Source organism: Stenella coeruleoalba (genome assembly GCF_951394435.1).
Source record: "Stenella coeruleoalba genome assembly, chromosome: 12".
Classification (NCBI taxonomy): Eukaryota; Metazoa; Chordata; class Mammalia; order Artiodactyla; family Delphinidae; genus Stenella; species Stenella coeruleoalba.
The window spans coordinates 23,378,859-23,391,058 of record NC_137158.1 but is presented as its reverse complement, the minus strand read 5'-3'; the positions used below and the strand labels follow the sequence as shown (position 1 = coordinate 23,391,058).

The 12,200-nt window shown below is 35.8% G+C and overlaps 1 protein-coding gene across 4 annotated transcripts in view; it reads left to right on the top strand.

The window, feature by feature from the left end:
• RNGTT (RNA guanylyltransferase and 5'-phosphatase) overlaps positions 1-12,200 on the top strand; it is a 250,474-nt gene that overhangs the window by 68,990 nt on the left and 169,284 nt on the right. For all 4 annotated transcript variants that reach the window (XR_013830869.1, XM_079939773.1, XM_079939771.1 and 1 more), the window contains exon 10: positions 2,843-2,914. Coding sequence is in view for 3 of the 4 variants with exons in the window: in XM_079939773.1 (XP_079795899.1) it covers positions 2,843-2,914 (72 nt within the window). In the remaining variant the exon portion in view is untranslated. The remainder of the gene's footprint in view (positions 1-2,842; positions 2,915-12,200) is intronic.

Below are 12,200 nucleotides of genomic sequence, written 5' to 3'. Positions count from 1 at the left end.
GGCAGAAGAGTGGATGCCTGGGAACTTCAGATAAAGGCAATGGAATATGGAGAAGTACAGAGGATAGGAAAGTCAAACATGCAGATTTTGGGTTTTTTTTCGTAGGGCCCATAATAAAGGATTCAGCATCTTTTTTCTGTGGGTTTACAATTTTCATCAAAAGTAGAATGTTTTTGTGCATTTCTACCCTTCCACCTGTTGAAAATTTAATTACTAATGTTCTTTCATTAAAACAACAACAAACTTTTCTGTTTCGTTTTGGATAGTTTGTATTGATTTGTCTTCACGTTCATGAATCTCTCCTTCTCCAGCATCTAAACCACTGTTCATCCCAACCACAGTATTTTTCACCTCAGACATTGTAGTTTTCACCTCTGGAAATTGAATTTGAGTCTTTTTTAAGTCTTCTGTGTCTCTACTTACCTTTTTGAATATATGGAATACTGTTAGAATATTCTTGCCTGCTAGCTCTAACATCGCTCACAGTTTTAGGCCTATTTTGATGGATTTTTTTCTCCTCTTTATGAGTTGTATATTTTTGTCTCTTTGCATACCTGGTAATTTTTGATTGGCTGCCAGACGTTTTGAATTTTACCTTGTTGGGGGCTCAATATTTTTGTATTCCTATAACTATTCTTGAGCTTTGTTCTGAGATGCAGTTAATTTACTTGGGACTAGTTTGTGCCTTTTGAGTCTTGTTTTTAAGATTTGTTAGGTGAGGAGTCTTTAGGGATAATTATCCTCCGCTACTGAGATAAGATCCTTCTGAGTACTCAATGCCCTGTGAGTTATGAGACTTTCTAATCTGGCTGGTGGGAACAGGCGTTATTCCCAACCTTGTTGAGTGACATGTATGGTTCTCTTTAAGATTTTTGGGTACTTCTTTGCCTGACCTTGAGTAGTTTCCTCACATGCTTGCTTTGCTGAATATTCATGGGGGTCTATCTGAAGACGTCCCTCTCCCACCCTATCCTCTGCTGTGAAAACTCTAGCCTCATTGGTCTCCCTAGACAGCCTGGTCTATTTTCTCAATTCAGGGAGACTGCTGGGCTCTCCTGGGCTCCCCCTGCCTGCATTGAAGCCTGGAAACTCTCCTCGACCAATAAGCTGGGACAGTTGTAGGGCTCATATAGTTATTTACTGTTTCCTAGGAGTTACTGTACTTTGTTGCTGGATGTCTAGTGCCTTGAAGATCATTTCTTCGTATATTTTGTCCACCACACAGCCTAGGTCTTTGTTAGAATCCCTGGGTTCTCTTCTCTTTTAAAAACTGTGGGTAAATGTTTTCTTCAGCGAGTTGGGAGCCATATTTTATTCCAGTAATGCTCAGATTGTTTCTCCAATTCAGCACGCAGTCCCGTAGCCTTTATTTCAGACAGGAGGAGTGTTCTGCTATTTTAATTACTTTTTAATCGGAAGAGGGAAAAAAGAAGACAAGAATAACCACCGAGTTTCCTTCTCTATATTTTAATGTAATAGTGACAGTTATCAGTGATTTGTCATTTTACAAGTAGGGCTTTTGGGGGTTTAGTGGGCTTGGAGGTGAACCCTTTTTGTTTTACCAGAATTTTGGTAGTTTCCATGGTTATCAGTTTTTAAACTTACTGGTTTGTTTATTCCTTTTTACTTGTTTAGTTTGCTGATAATAAACTTTCTTTTTTGTTTTACTGTTTGAAGAACATATGTATTTACTCATTTCATCAGGTAATTTGGGAGGGAAATTCTGTGATTTCTGCTCTCTGAACCTGGAAGTCCACTTAATTTCCATCCACACATTTTTGAAAAGATTAATTGAAACCTGTTATTGGTGCTACCTTGTTGGCTTATAAAATTCTCAGATACAAGTACTTAAAAATATTTCAGTAAACAAATTTAAAGTAATGAAAATGATTTATGTCAATTGTTGGGTTCAAGATGATAACCATAAATAAATGTCTGTAGCTTAACTAATACATATTTGAGAAAGAAATCAATTGGTAATAGTTGCTTAAAACTAGAAAATATATTTGTCTTCCATCAGTGTGTTCTTTGTAATTTTAGATGGTTGTGTGTGGTTATTGTCATGAAATTAGATAATAAAAAGACTGTTTAGTTTCCAAGGAAAAATATGAGGAAAGAATAATAATTTTAGGTTAAAACCTATTATTAAGAATTAATATTTTGGGTAATTATTAAGATCCTGCAAGCTGCATGACATGGCAGAAAAAAAATTTTAAAAATCCTACATTATATGCCTGTAATCATCCTTTAGTGTCCTTTATCTTTTTTCTGTCAGAGTGCAGATTTTAAGTTCGTTTCACTTAATGGCTGTGATATGTGATATCATATTCTCTTGCCCTGTTCCCTTTGATCATAGTAGAGGGATACGGAACCAAGAAAGACTGTGTGGGCACATGGAGATTTTATCTATAATAAGGGCACCATTTATACCTATAGATTTTATGATTAAAGCAATTGGCATACAACAGAATTTAAAGCAATAATGATTTAGCAAAATTTATTTTTTAAATGTTGCTGATATTTAGAATTTAAAATTTGTAGTTTCTTTATCCTAATAGTTGCTTAGTAATTCAAACATAAGATGTAGAATAGAAATTCAAATATAAAAAATGAGGCGATATTGTCATATGATTTTATTGCAATACAGAATAAATTCATGGTGGGTTTTTTTGTGGTGCTGGCAGTCTATTGATTTGATCCGTGTAGAAGTGTGTTCACTTTGAAATTTCATCAAGTTGTATATTTATGATTTATGTACTTTCTGTGTGAATGTTATATTTTAATCAAACTAAAGAAATTGCTCTTAAAGTATGAATAAACTTACCTTCTTTTCTCTTTAAAGGAAATGATTATTGACAGAGTAAATGGACAGGCTGTTCCTAGATACTTGATATACGACATAATTAAATTCAATGTAAGTACCTTTTATAATTTATAAAATAAAAATGTCACTGAGATAATAATTAGTTTTTAACAAATAAAAAGTTCTACTGTCTTAGAGATAGTAGGAAAGCAGAATGATGACTCATTCAAATTACCCATTTGATACCTTATTAATACTTTTACGTCTCCTTTTCTTTCTCTTAATTGCCTAATATTTAGCACATTTCTTTGTCTTTGGATTCTTTAGGAACTTCAAGTGAGTAAGGAAAAAAGTTTAATTGTGATAAAATAAGACAGCATTTTGTAAAATGGAAAATTCTCAATTTTAGTTATCCTGTACTCGATTAAAAAGTCTCCAAATTTTATTAGTCTGTCACTTAAAAAAAAACCAACAGAGAAACTGACTATGAGTGTTCACTGTGTAACATGGAGGCACAAATATGTTATTCATGAGTACATGCAGGAAACTTGAAAACAAAATATAAAATTGCCTGTTGTAAATAGATTAAAAAAATAGGAATTATATTCTCTACCCATTTCCTGCAATGTTAGACTCATCAAGAATCTGTTTTCCTGTTAATGTTTAATTATAGTATGAATGACTAAATTATTTAGGCAGTACAAGATGACTTCTGTAAATGCAAGAATTTCTTTCAGTAGTGTATATCCATGAAAAGGTGTAATCATTCCTCTAGACGTGTTATTCAAATTGCATAATCACTTAGTATTCAAACCAGACTGAAAGCAATTAAGACTTCTGGAATTAAAAGTGTTAAGTTATAAGGTTTTGAAGATTTATAACAAGGCTTTTAAAAAGTTCTTTTTTAGGGGTATACATTTTAAATTGTAGTAGTAAGATTCAGGATTGCATTTATCCAGATTATTTTTTCCTGGAAATGTTCAATGTATGTATCTCATTTTTTGGTTGAATTTCTATATTTCAGAGTTTCAAATTTAAGAAACTCAGTCAGAAATCAAGTTTTATTTTTGTTCTGTCTGTGACCACTATATTCCTCAAAAGTAAGGTGTTCCAGAATTGATTTATTCTCATTACAGATATTGGAATAATGTTCATTGGGCCATAACGAGATGTAAAGGATGGGGTTGGCCTTTTTCTTTGTGAATGGGGGTGCACTGTCTCCTTTGCCTCTTGATAATGAACTCCACTTTAATATTGTTCAGTGCAGGTTCACTTCTTAGTCTGGGAGCTTTGCCTGAGACAACAGCCTTCTAATTCTTTAAAAAAATAGGAAAAATTTCAGCATGCACAAATATATAGAGAATAATGTAAGGCATACTTATGTACTGACCTCCAGATTTGTTGAAGTTTAACATTGTCATTTTTACTCCACTTTCTTTTCAGTAAGGAATAAATCATTACAGATTCAGTAGGAGTTTCTTGTGCACACCTCTCTCATTCCATTCTTGACTATCTTATCCAGAAGCAGATTCTACCCTGAATTTGATGTTTATTATTCCCATGAATGTTTTTAATACCTTTACTACCTATGTGTAGATCTATAAGATATATGTGGTGTATTCTTTTGCAGTGTTTCTACTGTTATATAAATGTCATTGTACTACTGTACTATGGTACCCAACATTTGGTCCACCTTATTTGTTGATATTTATTTGTGTTAATACATACAGGTTTAGTTCACTCACTTTAATTAGTATTTTATTACATTGTATAAATATACAGAATTTATCTTTTTTCCATTTGATGGACATTTGGGTTTCCATATTTTGCTGTTATACTACTATTGCATGGAACAGTTTTATATACTTTTTATTGTGTGTGTATGTCCAGGTTTCTCTAGGATAGTTCTCATTCTTGGGATACAATCATCTAGGAAGCGTTTTAAAAAGCCAGTCCCTCATCCCTACATCATGGAGATTCTGATTAAACTGGCGACTTCAGCTTTTTTGTTGTGTTGCTAAATTCCCTTCAGAAGTAGTTGTACCACTTTACCACAGTTGGTATTATCAGATTTTAAGATCTTTGTCAATTGGATTGTTTTAATTTGCTTTCCTGATTACTAATGAAGTTAAGCATATTTCATGTTTATTTTTACTTGTTTGAATTTTTCTTCTGTGATTTAACTGCAAGTTTGAATAATCTTCTAATAGCTATCTTTTCTGGATTCTAATCCTTTCTTAGTTATATATGTGGCAAACAATATGTTTTCCATATTAATATCTATTGATTCACAGAAGTTTTTCATTTTAATGAAATCCAGCTCACTATATCTCAAAGTTTGTGCTTTTGTGTCTTGTTTAGGAGATTCAACCATATTTTCCTGTAAAAATGATTAATTCATGCTTTTCATCTCTTGGTCTGTAATCATTCATTCAGTAAGGACTTATTGAGTACCTTTTGCTTTATTTCATAGATTTTTAAAATTTTAATTTTTTTTGCATTTTTGAATTTACTTTATTTTTTTATACAGCAGGTTCTTATTAGTCATCCATTTTATACATATTAGTGGATACATGTCAATCCCAATCTCCCAATTCATCACACACACACCCCACGACCACCACTTTCCCCACTTCATGTCCATACGTTTGTTCTCTACATCTGTGTCTCCATTTCTACCCTGCACACCAGTTCCTCTGTACCATTTTTCTAGGTTCCACATATATGCGTTAATATACGAGATTTGTTTTTCTCTTCCTGACTTGCTTCACTCTGTATGACAGTCTCTAGATCCATCCACGTCTCTACAAATGACCCAGTTTCGTTCCTTTTTATGGCTGAGTAATATTCCATTGTATATATGTACCACATCTTCTTTATCTATTCGTCTGTTGATGGGCATTTAGGTTGCTTCCATGACCTGACTATTATAAATAGTGCTGCAATGAACATTGGGGTGCATGTATCTTTTTCAATTATGGTTTTCTCTGGATATATGCCCAGTAGTGGGATTGCTGGATCATATGGCAATTCTATTTTTAATTTTTTAAGGAACCTCCATACTGTTCTCCATAGTGGCTGTATCAATTTACATACCCACCAACAGTGCAAGAGGGTTCCCTTTTCTCCACAACCTCTCCAGCATTTGTTGTTTGTAGATTTTCTGATGATGCCCATTCTAACTGGTGTGAGGTACCTCACTGTAGTTTTGATTTGCATTTCTCTAATAATTAGTGATGTTGAGCAGCTTTTCATGTGCTTCTTGGCCATCTGTATGTCTTCTTTGGAGAAATGTCTGTTTAGGTCTTTTGCCCAACTTTGGATTGGGTTGTCTGTTTTTTTGATATTGAGATTCATAAGTTGTTTATATATTTTAGAGATTAATTCTTTGTCCATTGATTCATTTGCAAATATTTTCTCCCATTCTGAGGGTTGTCTTCTCATCTTGTTTGTAGTTTCCTTTGCTTTGCAAAAGCTTTTAAGTTTCATTAGGTCTCATTTGTTTATTTTTGTTTTTATTACCATTACTCTAGAAGGAGGATCAAAAAAGATCTTGCTGTGATTTATGTCAAAGAGTGTTCTGCCTGTGTTTTCCTCTAAGAGTTTTATAGTGTCCAGTCTTACATTTAGGTCTCTCTAATCCATTTTGAGTTTATTTTTGTGTGTGGTGTTAGGGAGTTTCCTTATTTCATTCTTTTACCTGTAGCTGTCCAGTTTTCCCAGTACCATTAATTGAAGAGACTGTCTTTTCTCCATTGTATATCCTTGCCTCCTTTGTCATAGATTAGTTGACCATAGGTGTGTGGGTTTACCTCTGGGCTTTCTATCCTGTTCCACTGATCTATATTTCTGTTTTTGTGCCAGTACCATACTGTCTTGATTAGTGTAGCTTTGTAGTATAGTCTGAATTCAGGGAGTCTGATTCCTCCAGCTCCGTTTTTTCCCCTCAAGACTGCTTTGGCTATTCGGGGTCTTTGTGTCTTCATACAAAGTGTGAAATTGTTTGTTCTAGTTCTGTAGAAAATGCCATTGTTAATTTAATAGGGATTGCATTGAATCTGTAGATTGCTTTGGGTAGTATAGTCATTTTCACAATATTGATTCTTCCAATCCAAGAACATGGTATATCTCTCCATCTGTTTGTATCATCTTTAATTTCTTTCATCAGTGTCTTATAGTTTTCTGCATACAGGTCTTTTGTCTCCCTAGGTAGGTTTATTCCTAGGTATTTTATTCTTTTTGTTGCAATGGTAAATGGGAGTGTTTCCTTAATGTCTCTTTCAAATTTTTCATTATTAGTATATAGGAATGCAAGAGATTTCTGTGCATTAATTTTGTATCCTGCTACTTTTTTACCAAATTCATTGATTAGCTCTAGTAGTTTTCTGGTGGCACCTTTAGGATTATCTATGTATAGTATCATGTCATCTGCAAATAGTGACAGTTTTACTTCTTCTTTTCCGATTTGGATTCCTTTTATTTCTTTTTCTTCTCTGATTGCTGTGGCTAAGACTTTCAAAACTATGTTGAATAATAGTGGCAAGAGTGGACATTGTTGTCTTGTTCCTGATCTTAGAGGAAATGCTTTCAGTTTTTCACCATTGAGAATGATGTTTGCTGTGGGTTTGTCATATATGGCCTTTATTATGTTGAGGTAGGTGCCCTCTATGCCCGCTTTCTGGAGAGTTTTTATCATAAGTGGGTGTTGAATTTTGTCAAAAGCTTTTTCTGTATCTGTTGAGATGATCATATGGTTTTTCTCCTTCAATTTGTTAATATGGTTTATCACATTGATTGATTTGTGTATGTTGATGAATCCTTGCATTCCTGGTATAAACCCCACTTGATCGTGGTGTGTGATCCTTTTAATGTGCTGTTGGATTCTGTTTGCTAGTATTTTGTTGAGGATTTTGCATCTATATTCATCAGTGATACTGGTCTGTAATTTTCTTTTTTTGTAGTATCTTTGTCTGGTTTTGGTATCAGGGTGATGGTGGCCTCATAGAATGAGTTTGGGAGTGTTCCTCCCTCTGATATATTTTGGTAGAGTTTGAGAAAGATAGGTGTTAGCTCTTCTCTAAATGTTTGATAGAATTCACCTGTGAAGCCATCTGGTCCTGGACTTTTGTTCCTTGGAAGGTTTTTAATCAGGTTCAATTTCATTACTTGTGATTGGTCTGTTTATATTTTCTGTTTCTTCCTGGTTCAGTCTTGGAAGGTTATAGCTGTCTAAGAATTTGTACATTTCTTCCAGGTTGTGCATTTTATTGGCATAGAGTTGCTTATAATAGTCTCTAAGGATGCTTTATATTTCTGTGGTGTCTGTAGCAACTTCTCCTTTTTCATTTCTAATTTTATTGATTTGAGTCTCTCCCTCTTTTTCTTGATGAGGCTGGGGAATGGTTTATCAGTTTTGTTTATCTTCTCAAAGAACCAGCTTTTAGTTTTATTGATCTTTGCTGTTTTTTTCTTTGTATCTATTTCATTTATTTCTTCTGACCTTTATGATTTCTTTCCTTCTACTAACTTTGGGTGTTGTATGTTCTTCTTTCTCTAGTTCCTTTAGGTGTAAGGTTAGATTGTTTATTTGAGATTTTTCTTGTTTCTTGAGGTTGGCTTGTATAGCTATAAACTTCCCTCTTAGAACTGCTTTTGCTGCATCCTATAGGTTTTGGATCGTCATGTTTTCGTTGTCATTTGTCTCTAGGTGTTTTTTGGTTTCCTCTTTAATTTCTTCAGTCATCTCTTGGTTATTTAGTAATGTATTCTTTAGCCTCCATGTGTTTGTGTTTTTTAATGTTTTTTCCCTGTAATTCATTTCTAATCTTATTGCGTTGTGGTCAGAAAAGATGCTTGATGTGATTTCAGTTTTCTTAAATTTACTGAGGCTTGATTTGTGACCCAAGATGTGATCTATCCTGGAGAATATTCCATGTGCACTTGAGAAGAAAGTGTAATCTGCTGTTTTTGGATGGAAGGTCCTATAAATACCAATTAAATGTATCTGGTCTTTTGTGTCATTTAAAGCTTGTGTTTACTTATTAATTTTCTGTTTGGATAATCTGTCCATTGGTGTAAGTGGGGTGTTAAAAGTCCCCCACTATTATTGTGTTACTGTGAATTTCCTCTTTTATAGCTGTTAGCAGTTGCCTTATGTATTGAGGTGCTCCTGTGTTGGGGCATATATATTTACAATTGTTATATCTTCTTCTTGGTTTGATCCTTTGATTATTATGTAGTGTCCTTCCTTGTCTCTTGTAACATTCTTTATTTTAAAGTCATTTTTTTTTTTTTTTTTGGTACGTGGGCCTCTCACTGTTGTGGCCTCTCCCGCCGCGGAGCACAGGCTCCGCACGCGCAGGCTCAGCGGCCATGGCTTACGGGCCCAGCCGCCCCGCGGCATGTGGGATCCTCCCGGACCAGGGCATGAACCCACGTCCCCTGCATCGGCAGGCGGACTCTCAACCACTGCGCCACCAGGGAAGCCCTAAAGTCTATTTTATCTGATATGAGTATTGCTACTCCAGCTCTCTTTTGATTTCCATTTGCATGAAATATCATTTTCCATCCCCTCACTTTCAGTCTGTATGTGTCCCTAGGTCTGAAGTGGGTCTCTTGTAGACAGCACATATATGGTCTTGTTTTTGTTTCCATTCAGCGAGCTTGTGTCTTTTGGTTGGAGCATTTAATCCATTCACGTTTAAGGTAATTATCGATACATATGTTCCTTTGACCATTTTCTTAATTGTTTTGGGTTTGTTTTTGTAGGTCCTTTTCTTCTCTTGTGTTTTCCAGTTGGAGAAGTTCCTTTAGCATTTGTTGTAGAGCTGGTTTGGTGGTGCTGAATTCTCTTAGCTTTTGCTTGTCTGTAAAGCTTTTGATTTCTCCAGCGAATCTGAATGAGATCCTTGCTGAGTAGAGTAATCTTGGTTGTAGGTTCTTCCCTTTCATCACTTTAAATGTATCATGCCACTCCCTTCTTCCTTGTAGAGTTTCTGCTGAGAAATCAGCTGTGGGAGTTCCCTTGTATGTTATTTGTTGTTTTTCCCATGCTGCTTTCAGTAATTTTTCTTTGTCTTTATTTTTTGCCAATTTGACTACTATGTGCCTCAGTGTGTTTCTCCTTGGGTTTCTCCTGCCTGGGACTCTCTGGGCTTCCTGGACTTCGGTGGCTATTTCCTTTCCCATGTTATTTAAGTTTTCGACTATAATGTCTTCATATATTTTCTCGGGTCCTTTCTCTCTCTCTTCTCCTTCTGAGACCCCTGTAATGCGAATGTTGTTGTGTTTAATGTTGTCCCAGAGGTCTCTTAGGCTGTCATCATTTCTTTTCATTCTTTTTTCTTTATTCTGTTCTGTGGCAGTGAATTCCACCATTCTGTCTTCCAGGTCACTTATCTGTTCTTCTGCCTCAGTTATTCTGCTATTGATTCCTTCTAGTATATTTTTCATTTCAGTTATTGTTTTGTTCATCTCTGTTTGTTTGTTCTTTAATTCTTCTAGGTGTTTGTTCTCTAATTTTTCTAGGTCTTTGTTAAACATTTCTTGCATCTTCTTGATCTTTGCCTCCATGCTTTTTCCGAGGCCCTGGATCATCTTCCTTATAATTATTCTGAATTCTTTTTCTGGAAGGTTGCCTATCTCCACTTCGTTTGGTTGTTTTTCTGGGGTTTTATCTTGTTCCTTTTTCTGGTACGTAGATCTCTGCCTTTTTATCTTGTCTATCTTTCTATGAATGTGCTTTTTGTTCCACGCTGCAGGATTGTAGTTCTTTTTGCTTCTGCAGTCTGCCCTCTAGTGGATGAGGGTATCTAAGAGGCTTGAGCACGTTTCCTGTTGGGAGGGACTGGTGGTGGGTAGAGCTGGGTGATGCTCTGGTGGGCAGAGCTCAGTAAAACTTTAATCCACTTGTCTGCTGATGGGTGGGGCTGGGTTCCCTCGTGTTGCTTGTTTTGCCTGAGGTGACCCAACACTGGAGCCTACCCAGCTCTTTGTTGGGGCTAATGGCGGACTCTGGGAGGGCTCATGCCAAGGAGTACTTCCCAGAACTTCTGCTGCCAGTGTCCTTGTCCCCACGGTGAGCCACAGCCACCCCCCGCCTCTGCAGGAGACCCTCCAACACTAGCAGGTAGGTCTGGTTCAGTCTCCTATGGGGTCACTGCTCCTTCCCCTGGGTCCTGATGCGTACACTACTTTGTGTGTGCCCTCCAAGAGTGGAGTCTCTGTTTCTCCCAGTCCTGTCGAAATCCTACAATCTATTCCCAGTAGGCTTCAAAGTCTGATTCTCTAGGAATTCCTCCTCCCATTGCCAGACCCCCAGGTTGGGAAGCCAGACGTGGGGCTCAGAACCTTCACTCCAGTGGGTGGACTTCTGTGGTATAAGTGTTCTCCAGTTTGTGAGTCACCCACCCAGCAGATATGGGATTTGATTTTATTATGATTGTGCCCCTCCTACCATCTCATTGTGTCTTCTCCTTTGTCTTTGGATGTGGGGTATCTTTTTTGGTGAGTTCCAGTGTCTTCCTGTTGATTATTCTTCAGCAGTTACTTGCGATTCTGGTGCTCTTGCAAGAGGGAGTGACTAATTCATTGGGTTTTTAAGTCACAGTTTTTCACATTTCTGATAATAGAATATATTTATAATTGAAAGTGTCATATATTTAATTCTTTAATATACTGTGGAGGTTTCATTGATGTTTAACCATTTTGTTTATTTTGAATTATGAAATCAAGGTCACCCTTAGAAAAAATTTTTTTGAAATAATTGTTTGAAACTTTTCAGTTCCTTAGTTTATTATTTTGTACAGCAAGAATTTCATTGATAATTTTTTATATGTCAAGTATTAGTCTAGGTATTGAGTATGCCCAGAAGAATAGGACATAATTTCTTGCCTTCCAGGGAGTTTATAATTTAGTTCCCTGACCTTCAAAGGAGGCTACTTCTATAACAGTTCATTGGGATTTGGAAAGAAAATCGGAGAACTCCTGTTTATTCTTAATCTATTATTCAATTTTTGTCTGTTTTATAACATACAGTTGTGCATGTATGCAATTTATTAAAAATTAATATGTATATATTATACACAATTGTTCGGATATGTGTTTAGATTGGATACAAAATCAAAAGAAACTTGCAGGGACTTCCCTGGCGGTCCAGTGGTTAGGACTCCACGCTTCCACTTCAGGGGGCATGGGTTTGATTCCCAGTCGGCGAACTGAGATTCCACATGCTGTACGGTCAAAAGAAACAAAAGAAAAAGAAATTTGCAGACCAGTGGTGTTATGAATGGGGATATAAATATAAAGAAATATTATAATGGTATCATAAGTATAATGTCAAAGATATATGGGAGATATAGAAATATATGAGAGGTACCAGAGAGGTGAGAATATTCCA